Source organism: Procambarus clarkii, chromosome 47, assembly GCF_040958095.1.
Source record: "Procambarus clarkii isolate CNS0578487 chromosome 47, FALCON_Pclarkii_2.0, whole genome shotgun sequence".
Classification (NCBI taxonomy): domain Eukaryota; kingdom Metazoa; phylum Arthropoda; class Malacostraca; order Decapoda; family Cambaridae; genus Procambarus; species Procambarus clarkii.
This window is the reverse complement of record NC_091196.1, coordinates 22,977,418-22,996,943: the sequence shown is the minus strand read 5'-3', so window position 1 is coordinate 22,996,943 and position 19,526 is coordinate 22,977,418. Positions and strand designations below refer to the sequence as shown.

The 19,526-nt window shown below is 47.1% G+C and overlaps 2 protein-coding genes across 3 annotated transcripts in view; one reads left to right on the top strand and one right to left on the bottom strand.

Moving 5' to 3' along the window:
* GatB (glutamyl-tRNA(Gln) amidotransferase subunit B, mitochondrial) overlaps positions 1-19,526 on the top strand; it is a 449,912-nt gene that overhangs the window by 120,532 nt on the left and 309,854 nt on the right. The window contains exon 2 of the mRNA XM_069302120.1: positions 19,221-19,254. The gene's annotated coding sequence lies outside the window, so the exon portion shown is untranslated. The remainder of the gene's footprint in view (positions 1-19,220; positions 19,255-19,526) is intronic.
* Positions 33-7,239, bottom strand: LOC123762915 (uncharacterized). 2 transcript variants are annotated; one of them, XM_045749689.2, is made up of 2 exons: positions 7,186-7,239; positions 33-1,467 (listed from the first exon to the last, which is right to left on the bottom strand). In XM_045749689.2, exon 2 carries the CDS (start codon positions 1,460-1,462, stop codon positions 239-241), a length of 1,224 nt encoding a protein of 407 aa, XP_045605645.1. In that variant the 5' UTR covers positions 1,463-1,467; positions 7,186-7,239; the 3' UTR covers positions 33-238. The 2 variants fall into 2 exon arrangements, with proteins under 2 accessions (XP_045605645.1, XP_045605646.1); XM_045749690.2 differs by lacking the exon at positions 33-1,467 and adding an exon at positions 1,618-2,930 and having other exon boundaries at positions 7,186-7,232.

Genomic DNA, 19,526 nt, shown 5'->3' with positions numbered 1-19,526 from the left:
TCTAGTTCGGGACACACATATATGCAGGCTAGTAAATTATATTATAATTTTTATTTAAAGAATGTAACAATTATTTTTTATTTTGATGACACCCACTCAGCTTGCATGAATGAAAATTGATCACGTTTTCTTAACACACCATTCGTTCAATAATCATTTACATATATAGGTTGAGGAAGTTATCGGAATTATTTGTTATTTTCCCCCCTCAAAATGGCAGGGGAGAGATAGTGTGTCATTAGCGACCGTAGGGGTCGAAGGGTGTGGCAGGTTCCTGGTAGTTGTAGCCGGCGGCGGTGGTGCTGCAGTAGGGCTGGTAGGTGGTGACGGCCGTCTTGGTGTAGACCTGGTCCTTGTACACTGTCGACGTCACGTAGTTCGTGTTGTACACCACTCGTGTCTGATATTGGGTCTTTACTTGGCCAGGAAGCTGCTGGGTTTGGATAATAGTGCTATAGACGGTCTGGTATTGGGTCTGGGCGGGAAGGTATACCACAGAGGGTACCACCAGCTGGCTGTAGATGGTTGTGGGCACCACCTGTGTTGATACCTGGGTCTTCACCACTTGTTGTGGAACGGTAACGGTCCTGGTAACGTACTGCGGCACCTGTTGTGTACTGTAGTAGGTGGAGACCACCTGCTGTACCTGGGTGCGGGTCACGTACTGTGTCTGGGTGTTGGTGACCACCACCTGGGAGTAGATGGTGGTGGTGACGGGAACCACCTGGGTGGAAGTGATGTACTGGGTCTGGCCTGGCTGGGTGATGGTCTGGGTGACGACGTTGGTCCTGACTACAGTTTGTGTTTTGTAGACATCTGGACCTGGTATTACCACGGTGGAGTAGATGGTGCTGTACTGGGTATTGTAAATGGTGCGGGTCTGTCCAGGAAGCTGTTGAGTCCTGGTCACATACTGGGTCTGGTAGACTGTGCTGATTACCTGCTGAGGAACCACTAAGGTCGACACCACGTTCCTGACAATAGTTGTGGGTATTTGTTGTATCCGGGTTTCATACTGTGTCTGATACTGCACCACGGTGCTCACGACGTCCTGCGTACGGGTGACGTAGTTGACCTGAGGAGGCAGGGTGATGACCTGTGTGCGCACGTTGTCCTGGGTTCTGGTATGGACCACCGTCTCGTACTTGATGGACGGCACCACTTGGGTTCTGACCACTTCCGAGAAGACAGTGGTGTAGACCTGCTGTGTGCGGTAGGAGGTCTGAGTGAGGTACTGCACGTCGTTGTTGTAGACGGTGGAAGGGACCACCACAGTGGAGTACTGTATCTGAGTGCTGTAGATGGTGGACGGCTGGCAGGGCTTGGGTGGAGGCGGTGGCAGATACCCTCCTCCTAGAGACGACTGTAAATCGATGGCGTTTCCCAGTAGTTCCCGTCGATTTCTGTGAACTGAGCTTCCCTGGGAGAGGCCCACCACCAGGCACAGAAGAAGGGCCCGCATTGTTTCTGAAGGATCATGAAACGTAGCATTAAATCATGTGGTAAAACGATAATGAAAAAGTCCATATTACATTATAAGCTAATTTGACATATACTTACGTGCACATTGACGGCTGGAGCCAGCATACCATCGGGTAATTACACAGAAAACTAGAATTACTTTTTAGATTTATTAAACTGTATTACATACAATAATAGAATTTTATCTTTTTCATGTAAACTTAAACTTATTTTTTGTAATGTTTTACGATTTTTCTGATGTTGATACACTTTTAATCATGTATAACAACTGATCTCTTATTTATATCGACTACTTTCCGTAGTTAAAAGGAACAGCCGGAGAGTCGTAGTTGTATCCGGTCTGGCCGCAGGTGGCGGTAACGGTCCGAGTGACGACAACCTGTTGCGGTCTGTTGACGGTCTGGTAGACCACCTGTTGTTGCTGCTGTGTCTGAAGCACCTCTTTGGTCACATATCGGTCTTGACCAGGCACTTGGACCACCGAGGTCTGGTATTGTTGCTGGGTTTTGATTACGGGAGCTGGTGTGACGTATTGAGTTTTGACTACGGTCTGTACCTGAGTGTAGGGCTGAACCCTGGTCTCGTAGCGGGTAGTGTAGATGGTATTGTATATCACTTGCGTTGTCAAGACCTCCTGGGGAACCACCTGGGTCTGTATCTTGGTCTGAGTAACGTAATTGGTGTTGTAGACGACCTGCTCGCGAGTAAGGTAGTAGGTCTGGTAGCGAGTGTTGACAACAGTGTATGGGATGACCTGCTGCCGTTGAACTATGCTGGTTTTGTAGACATTCTGGCCGGGGATGACCTGTGTCTGGACTCGCTGTTCGTACTGGGTTGACGTGACGTAGCGGGTGTTACCGGGCGCCTGACGTTGGACAACGGAGGTCTGGTACTGGGTCTGGTAACGTGTCTGCACTACATCCCGGCCGGGGATGGACACCACTTGAGTTTGTTGCTGTACCTTCGTTTCGTAGTTGACTACTGGCTGGTATATGGTCTGGACCTGCGTGCGAGTGACCTCCACCGGCACCACCTGTGTTTGAACCTGTGTACGAGTCACGTAATTAACCTGTGGTACTACGCGAGTGGAGGTAACGTACACTGTCTTGTAAACGGGCGGGCTTGGGACGGTTTGTGTTACTATTCTGTCAATGTAACGATCAGATGTCTGCTGAATCACGCTGGTTTGGTACTGGACCTGAGTGACGAGGCGAGTCTGGTAGAATGTGGTGGGAATTACTTGCTCTTGAACCAGAGTTGTGGTTACATACTGCGTGTTGACTTGGTTGACGGTCTGTACGTAGACTGAGGTCTGATAGCGGGTGTCGTACACGACCGACGACACGGGAGGACAGTAGGGTGGCGGGGGTGGCGGCGGTAGGTAGCCTCCCTGAGGAGTGGCCGAGGCCAGGGCCGCCACCAGCAGCGTCGCCGTCAAACGCCACATCCTGCAAAGAGAAATGCCACAGGTTAGAGCAGCGGTGATTGGAACCCCCCGCGTCTCGGCAACTCATTTGGGAATAAAGTCCAATCACGCGCCGCTCCCTCTGTGCAATTTCTCTATGCTTTGTGGGCTGACCCGAGAGGACTTTATCGCCCAGATGAGCCGCGAGGCGCTGACCTGGTGGTTGCTTGCTTGCTCAAGAGCACTTTTACCTGACGCAATCTGCGCCTCTCCTGTGTGAATGGAACGCCAGCCTCCACGACTGGCACTTTCAATCACATATGCTTATTCCTTACTTTCTCTTTTATGTTGTAATCTTTCTTAAACCAAGTAGTGAAACTACTTTAAACTCTATTTAACATATTTACCCTAAAACTGTTCTTGGACTTAGAATAATCTAAAAAAAGAAAGAAGAGGGAATGTTCAGTTATTTTACTCTAACATGACTCGTGTGGGGATAGCTTTCGTGTGACCCTAACTTCAGACAATGCTTCCTGTTGTTCACTGTCTGCGCCTCAAGGGGTGTGAGGGGAGCGTGATTGGACGGGGGGTTGGAGGGGGGAGATGCACACAAGAAAGAATTTCCGGAGTGGGGTGACGAAGCATTATAGCGTACAGTAGCCTAGAGAGCTCTAGCCTTTGTTGCTGTAGCTTGGGGGAGGGGGGATCAGAGCCTAGGAAGCTGTAGCATAAGTTATAGCCTAGGTGAATGGGTTCAAGTTCATGTGAGACAGTTTCTTGGAAGGGGATTGGTGCTCGTGTATGTGTGTGTATTTACTATTTATGTCTTCAGAATCGAGCTATTAGCTCTTGGACCCCGCTTTTCTAACCAATCTATTTTTCCTCAATTATATCTTCTCTATATATATTTTTTAACACGAACAAACACACATTTTCAGGAAGCAGCTGTCTTAATTCCCAGGTACCAATTTACTGCTAGGTGAGAGGGTGAAAAGAAACTGCTCATTTGTTTCCGCCTCGGTCGGGAATCGAACCCAGGCCCTTAGGACTACGACCCGCTTGCACTGCACCACTCAGTCGCGAGGCCCCTGTGTGTTTGTGTTTGTGTGTGTGTGTGTGTGTGTGTGTGTGTGTGTGTGTGTGTGTGTGTGTGTGTGTGTGTGTGTGTGTGTGTGTGAGTGTGTGTGTGTGTGTGTGTGTGTGCGCGCGTGCATGCGTGCGTGAAGAGTGGTGACCAGTGTGGCTAACAGAACAATCTGCGTGCGGGTCTGTGTGGTAACGATACTTGGACAAATTAGCGCAGGCTGCAATTATGAGTTAACTAGATGGAAGAACCGTGCAATTTGTGGAGGAGATGGTGTTGATAATGAGGAAGAGAAGAGATGAGGTGTGAAATAGAGAATAAATCAGTAAAAACAAGGGGGGTGCTTAAATACTCAACAAAATGGTGACAGGCAATGTTGAAGAACATAATCACACGCAGAAATGAGGATCAACAGAGTCGCGATTAGTCTGAGAAATATCAAGCGTGATTAACAGTGAAGATTCTTGATAAGAGTGAAGAATATGTCAATGAAGATGGAGATTGACAGTACTAACTTGGCCAGTATTGCGTTGCTAGTTGCCTGTCTAACTCACCCACGACTGGTGCCGATTACAGACCCAGTTCATCCCCGCCTGTACCCGAGTACAAAGCTGACTCGCCCACTTCTGGGTCACACGGGAGACATCTCCCGTCACGCAGGGTGCAGTCGCACCTCCACAGATCTCCAGTATCAGCTCTTGGTACTGGTAATGGCTCAAAAGGGCCACCACTTACGGGCCGTGGCTAATGCCCGTGCCACCTTTTGGGTGGCTTAATCTTCATCAATCAATCAATCAATCAATCAATCAATCATCTGGGTCAGATGTGCCTATGGGTATAGACCCGGCTCAACCTAATGTTGAGTGAGTGGCGTAAGCCGTCAGGAAATGAGAAATAGGATTGTTGATCAAGTAATGATGAACTGAGCAGTCGTTGCCCGACAGTTCAAAGAGGGCAATGCTCTGATAACGACGTGATGGTTAAACAATTGAGATAGGTAGGAGAGGAGTGACTTAATCACACTTGGCAAGACAAAGTGGTAGTCAGATCTGGGAAGACAAAGTGGTAGTCAGGTCTGGGAAGACAAAGTGGTAGTCAGGTCTGGGAAGACAAAGTGGTAGTCAGATCTGGCAAGACAAAGTGGTAGTCAGATCTGGGAAGACAAAGTGGTAGTCAGATCTGGGAAGACAAAGTGGTAGTCAGATCTGGGAAGATAAAGTCAGACAACAGCGGTAGAAAAAGATGAAGAGTGAAAGATGACACAAGAAGAGGTTACGAAAGATATGATTGCCTGAACGCTGGAATTACCTGGACATTTAAGGAGCGGAACAGCGCAAACTTTATAGACAATCTTAACACACTCAAACCAACACTTTCTGTCTTTCAACAGTGAGATCCGGAAGGAAAGTTAGGAGTCATGTCGAGAAATGAGTCAGGATCACCTCATTATGTACTGGTTGGTGTATCAGTCATGTCTAGAGGCGAGGCGAAGGACAGTGCCCTTCGCCTACATTTAACGCATTTAACGTAATTTTCTCCTTTTTTTGGTGGGTGGGGGGGGGGGGTTATTCCTATATGTATAATTTGTTAAATTATTTAATATTTGTCTGGCGGGTAAATACTTGCTGATTTACACGCAACTAGGTTGGGCGTTAGCTCCAGGGTTCTGTTTCCACACCTTCACAACCTTGTGTGTTTATGCGTATTTTTCTAATTCCCAGGTACCTATAAACTCCTAGATGAACAGGCATCAGGTGAAAGGAAACGTCGTCCAAACGCTTCTGTCCTGTTACGGGGATCGATCTCGCGATCCTTGGTTTTGAGCCCACGACGTAGTCCACTGCACTACAGTGTATGTTTATGCGTGCGTGCAACAGCATTCGCCCCGGGGCAAGGACGTCTCAGCCCTGTTGCCTAGACAGTCCACTGGACAGTTTCCCGCGGCGTACCTGTGTCAGCAACCCCAGCTTGGCGCTCCATACACCTTGGCATATAGTACCTTACCCGCTACACCACACTGACTGACTGGATAAGTGAGTCACTCGAGCACAGAAGAACTAGGTAATATTACCTGCATAGGTAATAGGTAATGTATATATTCCATTGGAGACTTTCGGCGCCGTGGAGAGGGGGACCTGCTGCATGGGTAACAGCTTCTCCGTATCAACCTACCCTGGCTTTGAGCCCTGGAGAGGCCACGCCAGACCGACAACCAAAGCGCAACTCCGTAGTCTCCTGAGACTGATGTATGCCTACTACTATATATATACTGTAGCACAGGAGAAATAGGCAATATACGCCCTGAGTCATATCAACTGTTAACCACACTAGTGTGGATGGAGCGTGGATAACCTAATTCCCCTTTGCTCAAGAGGCAGCCACGGGGATGACAAGTTCCATTGGCTAGCAGTTAGTTGTCTTAGAATGCCTCTCTTACAAGGCTAGCCCAATAATGCAGTTGATAGAGCGTATGTCTCCCATGCTGGTGGTTGGGTGGTCGAGGCTCCTAATACCCGAAGTGAATGAAATACACACCACACACACACACACACACACACACACACACACACACACACACACACACACACACACACACACGCACACACACACACACACACGCACACGCACACGCACACACACACACGCACAGAATGACTACAGTGAAATTGAAAAACAAACAGCTTGAGCGCTTACGACTCGTGCTTTCAAGTCATCTTCAGTAGCTGCACTAGCAGCTACTGAAGATGACTTGAAAACCTGAGTCGAAAGCACATTTAGCTGTAATTTTTTTCCAATTTCACTGTGGTCATTCTGCATACTGTAGATCAGTGTTTGTGATCATTGTGGCGTGTGCGCGCGCGCGCGTTCACTAAAGACACATCCGTTGGATGTTATCAGTGCTGGTCCAATTCTTTCCGGTGAGCTCCGTATCCACAGGGTGAGCGTCTGTCACTGTTCCACGCACTATAAAGCCAACATGTATATATTCACTTATTTGTATCGCCAAAACTTTCCTCTGGTACTCGGGTCAATAGAACTTTGTCTTTTTCACACACTTCTCAATTCAAAACAGAAGCCCTCAGTGGCGTCTTGAGGACATCACCGATGGTGTACGAGCTTCCTCCAGGGCTGCTCCTTCTCGTGTCTCGAGGAGCACCTTGGAGGACGAGGAGCACCGTGGAGGACGAGAGCGAACACACAGTCGAGCACCCACCTTTGTATTGAGATAAGCTGGGCAGAAGCGAGCACGAAGAGTGGCTCAGGCAGTGTGCCGTGTATGACCCGTTCACCATTATATATAGCGGCCACGTCTGGAGAAGGGAAGGGCTGCGGGGCCAGGAGGGGGGGGGGAGGAAGATGAGGAAAAGGAGAAGACCTAGCGAGTGAGAGGTTTGGAGGGGGGGGGGGGCGAGGGGGAGGGGCTTTAGGAGATCGGCAAAGGTGCTGGGTCACCAGGTATTTTTTTTCCTGATGTGTCCTGCAGGGAAAGTAAGATTGAACAAGTTTGACTTTCTCTTTGTTCCATATTTTTTGCATAGTTGTTGCTACGTTGGTGTGTGTGTGTGTGTGTGTGTTTTTCACCTATTTGTACGCGCCTATTTGTGCTTGCGGGGGTTGAGCTCTGGTTCTTTGGTCCCGCCTCTCAATTGTCAATCAACTGGTGTACAGATTCCTGAGCCTACTGGGCTCTATCATATCTACATTTGAAACTGTGTATGGAATCAGCCTCCACCACATAACTGCCTAATGCATTCCATCCATTAACTACTCTGACACTTAAAAAGTTGTTTCTAACGTCCCTGTGGCTCATTTGGGTACTCAGTCTCCACCTGTGTCCCCTTGTTCGCGTACCACCCGTGTTAAAACGTTAATCCTTATCAACCCTGTCAATTCCTCTGAGAATTATGTAGGTAGTGATCATGTCTTCCCTTACTCTTCTGTCTCCCTGTGTCGGGAGGTGCATTTCCTGCAGCCTTTCCTCGTAACTCATGCCTCTTAGTTCTAGGACTAATCTAGTGGCATTCCTCTGAACTTTTTCCAGCTTCGCCTTGTGCTTGACAAGGTACGGACTCCATGCTGGGGCTGCATACTCCAGGATTGGTCTTACATATGTGGTATACAAGGTTCTGAGTGATTCCTTACATGTGTGTGTGTGTGTGTGTGTGTGTGTGTATGTGTGTGTGTGTGTGTGTGTGTGTGTGTGTGTGTGTGTGTGTGTGTGTGTGTGTGTGTGTGTGTGTGTGTGTGTGTGTGTGTGTGTGTGTGTGTGTGTGTGTGTGTGTGTGTGTGTGTGTGTGTGTGTGTGTTGACTATTTTCATGCTCAGTTTTAAAAATTTTTCATCAAGTTCGTTAAGATTCTACGTACAAGTTTTCCTTCTTCTATATCTTATAACACTTGAAGTGTTGATGGTTCAGGAAATGTTGAATGTTAAGTGAGTAACATTTAACTTCACATTCAACATTCCCTGAACCATCAACACTTCAAGTGTTATAAGATATAGAAGAAGGAAAACTTGTACGTAGAATCTTAACGAACTTGATGAAAATTTTTTAAAACTGAGCATGAAAATAGTCAACACACACACACACACACACACACACACACACACACACATACACATACACACACACACACACACACACACACACACACACACACACACACACACACACACGTGACGGGTGAGCGCTGGACATTAATAAGTGACGGATGAGCTCTTGACGTTAACAAGTGGATGACGTGACGGGTGAGCGCTGGACGTTAACAAGTGACGGATGAGCTCTTGACGTTAACAAGTGACGGATGAGCTCTTGACGTTAACAAGTGACGGATGAGCTCTTGACGTTAACAAGTGGATGACGTGACGGATGAGCGCTGGACGTTAACAAGTGACGGATGAGCTCTTGACGTTAACAAGTGATGGATGAGCTCTTGACGTTAACACGTGGATGACATGACGGGTGAGCGCTGGACGTTAACAAGTGGATGACATGACGGATGAGCGCTGGCCGTCAACAAGTGGATGACATGACGGGTGAGCTCTTGTCGTCAACAAGTGGATGACATGACGGATGAGCGCTGGCCGTCAACAAGTGGATGACATGACGGGTGAGCGCTGACCGTCAACAAGTGGATGACATGACGGGTGAGCGCTGGCCGTCAACAAGTGGATAACATGACGGGTGAGCGCTGGCTGTCAACAAGTGGATGACATGACTTGTGAGCGCAGGCCGTCAACAAGTAGATAACATGGGTGAGCGCTGGCCGTCAACAAGTAGATAACATGACGGGTGAGCGCTGGTCGTCAACAAGTGGATGACATGACGGGTGAGCGCTGGCCGTCAACAAGTAGGTAACATGACGGGTGAGCTCTTGTCGTCAACAAGTGGATGACATGACGGGTGAGCGCTGGCCGTCAACAAGTGGATGACATGACGGGTGAGCTCTTGTCGTCAACAAGTGGATGACATGACGGATGAGCGCTGGCCGTCAACAAGTGGATGACATGACGGGTGAGCGCTGGCCGTCAAGTGGATGACATGACGGGTGAGCGCAGACCGTCAACAAGTGGATGACATGACGGGTGAGCGCTGGCCGTCAACAAGTGGATGACATGACGGGTGAGCGCTGACCGTCAACAAGTGGATGACATGACGGGTGAGCGCTGGCCGTCAACAAGTGGATGACATGACGGGTGAGCGCTGGCCGTCAACAAGTGGATGACATGACGGGTGAGCGCTGACCGTCAACAAGTGGATGGCATGACGGGTGAGCGCTGGCCGTCAACAAGTGGATGACATGACGGGTGAGCGCTGGCCGTCAACAAGTGGATGACATGACGGGTGAGCGCTGACCGTCAACAAGTGGATGACATGACGGGTGAGCGCAGGCCGTCAACAAGTGGATGACATGACGGGTGAGCGCTGGCCGTCAACAAGTGGATGACATGACGGGTGAACGCAGGCCGTCAACAAGTGGATGACATGACGGGTGAGCGCTGGCCGTCAACAAGTGGATGACATGACGGGTGAGCGCAGGCCGTCAACAAGTGGATGACATGACGGGTGAGCGCAGGCCGTCAACAAGTGGATGACATGACGGGTGAGCGCAGGCTGTCAACAAGTGGATGACATGACGGGTGAGCGCAGGCCGTCAACAAGTGGATGACATGACGGGTGAGCGCAGGCCGTCAACAAGTGGATGACATGACGGGTGAGCGCAGGCCGTCAACAAGTGGATGACATGACGGGTGAGCGCAGGCCGTCAACAAGTGGATGACATGACGGGTGAGCGCAGGCCGTCAACAAGTGGATGACATGACGGATGAGCGCTGGACGTCAACAAGTGGATGACTGTACTCCGTAACAAAAGAGCTGGATCATGATCGTCTTGCGTCTGATCATTGGTGCATTCACTCTTGCAAGCAGTATTGCCCCTTTGGCAATACTGCTCCTTTCCTAAGCCTCTATGGCAGGTTTATTTACTGTTTTATAAGTTATAAACCAGCCCGTTCTCTCAATTAAATATTAATTGTTAAAATTGTTTAATTGTCTCAATTGTTACACCCGTTTTTCCTAACAAGAAGCTAACGAGGCCGATGCATAGAGAACGTCAATATTGCGGTGCTTTAATTTGTATTAATACGTCGTATTTTTAACGGATTGTTGGATTCCGTAAATAATTTCGACGTTCCAGGTGAGAAAACGTGTTATATAAAGATCAGAAGCGTGTGAGCTCAGAACACCCCGTCCCCTCCCTAGCCCCTGTTAAAAAAAAAAGTGAAGTACCTAAGAATTAAGGACACCGCATGAGGCCTGTTGGCCCATTCACATTTACTGCTTATCTATACAAAAATGCTAAGAATAATTTTGTAATTATTCCAGACTAATTACTTTGCTGTATTAAGTCGATCGTCGGCTCCAGTTTGATTGATGGTTTAGTCAATGTGTGGGTGTGGTGTCTACGTGTCTCTTGTTGGGGGTAATTACGGGATGTGTTACATCTCCAGCCCTGATACACACATGAGAGAATCCCGCGGACACAAGCTTGCACACAGCCACAGTTGCAGGCGGAGACCAGAACGAATTCTCCGAGGGAGAAAAACTCCGAGTTCACTATGTAGAACAAGCAAGGACGCTTGTGACCGGCCAGTGTACGCAGTCCTCTCACTAGCAAGACATCCTCGGCCCACATAAGCAAAACATCCTCGGCCCACATGAGCAGAACATCACGCCTCGTGGCGAAGGGAACTCGACGACGTCCTGTCAATTAGACCAACTTTCCTCTCCCAGACGGGCTACGAGAGGTCAACGTGCACGCAGTGACGGTCATAACATTCTGGGCGGCCTTGGCGCAACATTCTAATATATAAAGTTATATATAGGAGCAGCACGGTGCCTCGAGGGTCAGGTACTGTGCCCCAGGGCCAGGTACTGTGCCCCGAGGGCCAGGTACTGTGCCCCGAGGGCCAGGTACTGTGCCCCGAGGGCCAGGTACTGGGCCCCGAGGGCCAGGTACTGTGAGGAAGGGATGCAGACCACGCCCCGGAATCGTTTCCCCGCCTCACCTGTGCGGTTATAACCTGTTTTCGTTTCGAGTAGTTGCCTCTATGTCGGCACACTCATATACTTGGGCATGCATCACACACACACACATACACACACACACACACACACACACACACACACACACACACACACACACACACACACACACACACACACACACACACACACACACACACACACACACACTAACGTATCCCCATGCTATAGTCTTCAAAACTCCGGCTAACCTCAAGGGCGCATATTAGTATTTACAGTACGTGGGTGAAGCATTTAGAAAGCAGCGATTGAAACAGACGTCGTTAGCGAAGCACTGTTCGAGAAATGTTCGAACATCGTCAATAGAGTCTAGTGAAAATTATTTTTCATTCGTAAGAAAAAAGGGATTTGGTGGCTTGGTTAACGAACATTTTGCCTTTGGTTATGAGAACGGGCTGTTATATTTGCAAGTTTGTGAAGCATTTATAGAAAGATACAATTACAACACAAAAGGAGAAACACTTTGCTTCAGTAACCCACAAGTGAATGATACACCCCAGAGATTGTGACGGTGTTACATCGTTTTCCCGGGTTGACGGGATTTGACGGGAATCCCGTCAAATGTGCCCCGAAGGAATCCCGCCAAATTTGACGGGGCTTGACGAGAAAACCTACATTGTTTTCGCGGGTTTCCCGGCTTTTGCTAATTATTTAGAGGGTAAGTAATAATTTGTTTTATTGTTTGTATTACTTAGTAAATCATTTTACCTTATTTTAATAAAGTTGACTTATGTTTTGTAGCGAAGCTGAAATCTATAATTAGCGGAGTACCATGGTTCCTGTTCTTTAGGTAGAGTTTGGTTCTGATACTACGGGGGGACCTTACGGGCTCACCATAGCCCGAGCTACTGGAACTTCTTGTTCTGAGTAGCGGAATATATAACAACAACAACGATACTACGGGTCCAGCTTGGTTCCGGTTGTGTTCAGCATAGTTCCGGTTGTGTGTGTTCAGCATAGTTCCGGTTGTGTGTTCATCATAGTTCCGGTTGTGTGTGTTCAGCATAGTTCCGGTTGTGTGTGTTCAGCTTGGTTGCGATACTTCGGGTCCATCTTAAATCCCTCAAGGTGGTGTGTGTTGTGTTGACAGGTCATCACCAAGACACTGGAGCGTCACTGACGTATGACGCTCCATCATGACTGTCAACATCATTTAGCACGGGTGCATGTAAAGCAAACTTTAGAAGAAGAAAACATGTTAACATAATGACTCGCTGATTCATCGTCGTGGGTTTCATAATTGCCGAGAAATCCTTCTTTGTAACAAATCCTTGTTGACCAGACCACACACACTAGAAGGTGAAGGGACGACAACGTTTCGGTCCGTCCTGGACCATTCTCAAGTCGATTCGAATTGAGAATGGTCCAGGACGGACCGAAACGTCGTCGTCCCCTCACCTTCTAGTGTGTGGTCTGGTCAACATACTTTAGCCACGTTATTGTGATTCACCGCCTGCATAATCCTTCTTTGTGTGTGTGTGTGTGTATATATATATATATATATATATATATATATATATATATATATATATATATATATATATATATATATATATATATATATATATAATATAATGTTTTGTGTGTGTGTGTGTACATATAAGGAATATATTTTATAAGGCGTTAGATATTCCATTAGAAAACACACTTAAACAAAAAAAATCAAAGGAAAGTAAATTATAATAAAAAAAAGTAACAAGTACAGTGAATTGTTTTCAGTTTCAGACGTGTACAAATCCGCAGCAACATTTATACTTGACCTAAAAGATGATCAAAACTTTCGGTCCATGAACACCACCACTGACTGGCAACATATTGCATCACCCACATATCTTCCCCACAAGAAAACCTGATGGCAGACCAAGTTACGCTGCTGCTGCTGTCATGCCTTGCTGGAGGAGCGTTTGTGTAACCTCACAGGAAGTGGTTGGGCGAGTATGTGTGTGTGTGTGTGTGTGTGTGTGTGTGTGTGTGTGTGTGTGTGTGTGTGTGTGTGTGTGTGTGTGTGTGTGTGTGTGTACTCACCTAGTTGTGCTTGCGGGGGTTGAGCTCTGGCTCTTTGGTCCCGCCTCTCAACCGTCAATCAACAGGTGTACAGGTTCCTGAGCATCTAGTGTGGCTCTTTAGTGTGTGTGTGTGTGTGTACTCACCTATTTGTACTCACCTATTTGTGCTTGCAGGATCGAGCATTGACTCTTTGATCCCGCCTTTCCAGCTATCGGTTGTTTACAGCAATGACACCTGTCCCATTTCCCTATCATACCTAGTTTTAAAAGTATGAATAGTATTTGCTTCCACAACCTGTTCCCCAAGTGCATTCCATTTTTCCACTACTCTCACGCTAAAAGAAAACTTCCTAACATCTCTGTGACTCATCTGAGTTTCCAGTTTCCACCCGTGTCCCCTCGTTCTGTTATTATTACGTGTGAACATTTCATCTATTTCCACTTTGTCAATTCCCCTGAGTATTTTATATGTCCCTATCATATCTCCTCTCTCCCTTCTTTTCTCTAGTGTCGTAAGGTTCAGTTCCTTCAGACGCTCTTCATATCCCATCCCTCGTAACTCTGGGACAAGCCTCGTCGCAAACCTCTGAACCTTCTCCAGTTTATGTGTTTCTTCAGGTGGGGGCTCCATGATGGCGCGGCATACTCTAAGACGGGTCTTAGTGTGTGTGTGTGTGTGTTGAGACCCGTCCACCAGTTGACCTCTTGTTGTTATCGTGTTTGGTGCATCTTTCAAGAAGAGGCTCATAATCCTATTTTTCAGTGGGATTTCAAGATTTATTTACTCGTCTAGTTGTGCTTGCGGGGGGTTGAGCTCTGGCTCTTTGGTCCCGCCTCTCAACTGTCAAATGTGTGTTTTATATGTGTCTGATTTGTTTAGGGGGGTCTGGCTTGGGGGACCACAGCCAACCTCAGCTCTTTGCATACTGATGATAAAGGTTAGACAAATGAAATCTAGAAATATTAAAGGTATAAGCTGCTATAAGAGACATAATTATCCCAACAAAATCATAAAACCATGGTAGAAACACAGTCAACTCATGAATGCTACTTTAGTAATATAACACTATACCTTACTAGAGAATTGAGGGCGGGTGCCGCCAGCCGCCTAGATACACCACAGAACTCAACGCCGTGTTACGGGATCACTATAGCCACCACGGGATCACTATAGCCACCACGGGATCACTATAGCCACCGCGGGATCACTATAGCCACCACGGGATCACTATAGCCACCACGGGATCACTATAGCCACCACGGGATCACTATAGCCACCACGGGATCACTATAGCCACCACAGGATCACTTCATGGCAATTTAGTTCCGAGTAGCTGTATCTAACACAACAATCCCCGCCGTGGTCACAGACCAACCCGTCCTGTTAAACATATCGTCGCCTTTCGCTCGTATGCGCACTATGGCCAAAAATGGACGTAATTTGAAATGAAATCGGCTCACGAAAGTGATGTACTGTCCCGTTTTCTGTTTCGGTTCTCCGGCTTAGTCTGTTAGGATAGGAGAGAACACATTCAAATAACGTTTTTCATGACGTTTTGAAACATTAGGAGAATTTCCTGCCCTCATAACCTACCAGAGGACCCTTAACTTGCTGTTGTAAAAAAAAATCCAAAATTTATTTTAATTTTTTTCAAATTACGTCCATTTTCGGCCAAACGAGCAAACGGCCAAATTCAGACATAATTTGTAAGAGGTCAGGTGAACCAAGTGTTGGCTGGGCGGACATTGTGGGTCCACTTTGTTGTAACATTATGGGTAGACCCAGGAAGTGCTGGGTGTTATCGTGGGTGTTGTCGTGGGTGTTATCGTGGGTATCATCATGGGAGTCGTCGTTTGGATCTGGGTCTTAATGGCTGTAACCCGCCAAACACACACCGAAACTACGACGTTGGTACAACGTTCGAACACGTTTTAACACTTCCTAACCAGTTATAACAACCAATATAGCAAGTTGTAACAACGTTCTAATACGTCATAAACACGTTAAGCCAAGATGCAACAACTTTATTACAAGTTGTAACAAGCGGAAAATAGAGACAGTTTCGGTTTGTGTTTCCAGGGAAGTGGCTTCAGGTGTCCCAGAATGCCTTGCGGTGTGTAATTTGTAAAACTGTATATTTATGTATTATGAAGGTGTTTTAATTAGTATTGATGATTAGTTTTTGCTGTGAGTGCTGTGTCCTTCCCTCTCTGGGGTGTGTATGATATAGGAGTGCATAGTCGGGGTGTGGGCCGGTGCGCCTTGACCTGTCTACTCCAGTCTCTCCGGGTTTCTCTGTTTAATTGAACACGTCATCCATCCTTACCACTTTCTTGTCTCACATGTCATCCACCTTCACCCATTTCAAGCCTCCCGTGTCATTCACCATTCTCCCCTTTCTAGATTTATACGTCATCCATTTTTTAACCATTTCATATGGCTAGCTGTATGAGGCGCGCATGTGGGTATAGCTGTATGAGGTGCGCATGTGGATATAGCTGTATGAGGCGCCCCATGTGTGTATAGCTGTATGAGGCGCCCATGTGGGTATAGCTGTATGAGGCCCCCATGTGGGTATATAGCTGTATGAGGCGCGCATGTGGGTATAGCTGTATGAGGCCCCCATGTGGGTATATAGCTGTATGAGGCGCGCATGTGGGTATCGCTGTATGAAGCCCCCATGTGGGTATAGCTATATGCGGCGCGTCTGCTCCTCCTCATTCGTAATACCCTCTTGAGCCGTGTTCTACAGTCAGGTTCATGGGACGATCGAGCATTTTCGGCCATTTTGTCCGGTGTGACCCAGGTCGCTGGACGAGACCACATCCCAGTTCGTTACCCGGCGATGTTCAGGTCGCGGGGAAGGATGTTTTCACCGAGTCACTTCTTGTGTAGGTCTTGTTTATGATAATATCCAGATTGTCACAGATAGTTTATAGGTCTTGGTCACAGATCACTTTCAGCGTCTCGGATATTTTAGATCTTTAGATACTATCCAAATGGGCGTATATTTGTAGGCAATACTACAGTCTTAGCTAGGCGGTAAGTAGTCTTTCCTGACGTCTAGAACTCTTCTCGTTTCAAGCATTGTAAAGTGTACACTAACATTGTAAAGTATACAAGTGTAAAGTGGCACATGTATGGTTGTGTAAGGTAGGGTTGGGTAATGTTGGCCTGACTGGTGTTTATGAGAGCGTGTGCCTCACAAGTCATTGTTTGCACCCTTCTCCTCATCTTATTACACATACACACACACTTTACATATAGGGTACATGTCGTCCCTAACAGCCAGATTACGGGCTGTTCATGCCCGTGCCTACCTCTTGGGTGGCTTAATCTGCATCAATAATTTAATAGCCAAATATTCCAAGAGTTACAGCCCCGCTCCTGTGTCAGGATATTCACGATCTTAATCCTTCCTTCGTGGGCTGACACTGCCATAATATAATATAATATAATATAATATAATATAATATAATATAATATAATATATGACCTCCCTCCCACCTCAGCCATTCCACTCACCACCTGTCACTCCCGTACTCAATAACCTCTACATATTACATCAGGCAAGACACAAGGTAATTCCGGGCGTCACGGAGGCCGGGCCGCCCTCCAAGGCACGTGATGCTCAGGCGAGGGCAGCACGGCTCCTTCTCCAGCAACACGTGACGTGGCCTCAGGGAGCGTCTGGAAGATTTGCTTCTCAGTGATAAGATTTCTGGGAAGAGAGTGAATGGCGGTGTAAGGTAACCAGTTGCCTCATGTCTCTCTCTCTCTCTCGCTACTGTGATGCGCACTGTGACGCGCACCGTGACGTTCACCGTAATTCGCGTTCTGGGTCGCGAAACTCTTGCACCTGCAATATTATTGGTCTTTGATCTGAGGTGGGGTTATCTCGGGGTTTTAATTGTAGCCTTTACACGGCTCCAGCTGCAGTCTGCGAGTTATGTATAATGTTCCACTCACTTGTGAACTTTTTTTGTCATGCGATCCACGATGTCCGACCTTCATATAGCTGACCTGTTTATGGGTTAAGATGCTCTATAGTTTTAAGAAAACATGGGCTGTCTGTCTTAGTAAATATATGTTTATATACATGAAAATAAAAATGGGGGGAGGAGGTAGAGTGGCATTAAATGTATATAAACCTGCGTTGATGTGACCTATATAACCCTGTCCAATGGATCTCCGTTCCAGGGTTGCTCTGGTGTGTATATGTTCCAGGGTTGCTCTAGTGTGTATATGTTCCAGGGTTGCTCTAGTGTGTATATGTTCCAGGGTTGCTCTAGTGTGTATATGTTCCAGGGTTGCTCTAGTGTGTATATGTTCTAGGGTTGCTCTAGTGTGTATATGTTCCAAGGTTACTCTAGTGTGTATATGTTCTAGGGTTGCTCTAGTGTGTATATGTTCCAAGGTTACTCTAGTGTGTATATGTTCCAGGGTTGCTCTAGTGTGTATATGTTCCAAGGTTGCTCTAGTGTGTATATATTCCAGGGTTGCTCTAGTGTGTATACGACCCAGGGTTGTGCTAGCGTGTATACATTCCAAGGTTTGTGTAGTGCGAGTGTGTTCAAAAGTTGGATAGCGTGTATACATTCCAAGGTTTGTGTGGAACATTCAACTGAGAGCCACTATAATAAATGCACAAATGTTGAAGCATTCGCCTGAAACAACTCGGTGGACGGAACTTCTTTTATTTCAGTATAACAAATGTTCATTTAGTTATTGTATTTCCCTTCCCTGGTGGTGGGTACGTCACCCAGGGTCCTGCAGGTCGACTAACTGCTGGCAGCCTTAGTGTTAATCGTTTTGTTTCTTCCCGAGGATCCTTAGGGTCAGTGTGAATTAAAGTTAAATGAAATCGAAGTTACAACGCCCTACCTTGACACTAATAATCTGTAGAGGTGAGCGTTCGCATCAATTTGCACCCGCATAGGTGTGTGTTTACAAGGTCGTAGCAGTAGCTCCCCAGCCCCGCCGCAATTCCGTCTGCTGGTCAGTTAATGTAATGGCTTTCATTCCTCGCGTTTCTTGTTCTAGTGCTTATCGAAAGTGCTTATTAAATTCGCCTCAATTAAGGATCTTCTCTTGTAGACCGTTCCACTTGTTTGCGACTCTTACGCTGAGGGTGGAGCCGGTGGCTGAGCGGACAGAACACTGTACGCGTGATACCTGTGGTCCCGGGTTCGATCCCGGGCGCCGGCGAGAAACAATGGGCAGAGTTTCACCCTGATGCCCCTGTTACCTAGTAGTAAATGGGTACTTGGGAGTTAGTCAGCTGTCACGGGCTGCTTCCTGGGGGTGGACGTCTGGTCGAGGACCGGGCCGCGGGGACACTAAAGCTCCAAAATCATCTCAAGATAACCTCAAGAGAGGGAGTTTTTCCTGGCACCTCAGTGTCTCCAGCTTCCTCCTGTGCCTCTGGCCCTGTCGTCTCTCGTCTTGAACATTGCCTCATTGTCCGCTCTCTCAGTTCTTCTCGATATCTTGTGCGTTGTTATCATGTCTCCTCTGATTTGTGTTCCCCTAACGCGGTGAAATAAAGTTCACTCACCCTTTCATTGTGATTGGATTCCCTTCAACTCTAGAACAAATTCTGCACAAATATCTGTAATGTTTCTCTTTTTTTTCAGACGGGTACTCCAACCTGGTGCTGCATACTCAAAGGTTTGTCTTGCGTTGGTTTATGTAGCATTCTAAAGACTTATTTCTCTAGGTTTTTGATGGCTACACTGATATTTATATATTTTACACAAGCTGCAGAGTTTACTTTCTTATTGTTCGTCAAGCGTCAAGTTTTGTTATTCTCTCATGTTCTTCTCTGTGGGAGCTGCCTCCCGTTCAGCCTCTTCTGTTCCTGGGTCTTCTCGTCCCTGCCCCTATCCTCATTACTTTGCATCTTTTTGTGTTAAAATCGAGCAATATCCCACAGTAATCTT

Coding starts and splice junctions, on each gene's coding strand:
- LOC123762915 (XM_045749689.2), bottom strand. CDS start 1,462: ATGCGGGCCCTTCTTCTGTGCCTGGTGGTGGGCCTCTCCCAGGGAAGC.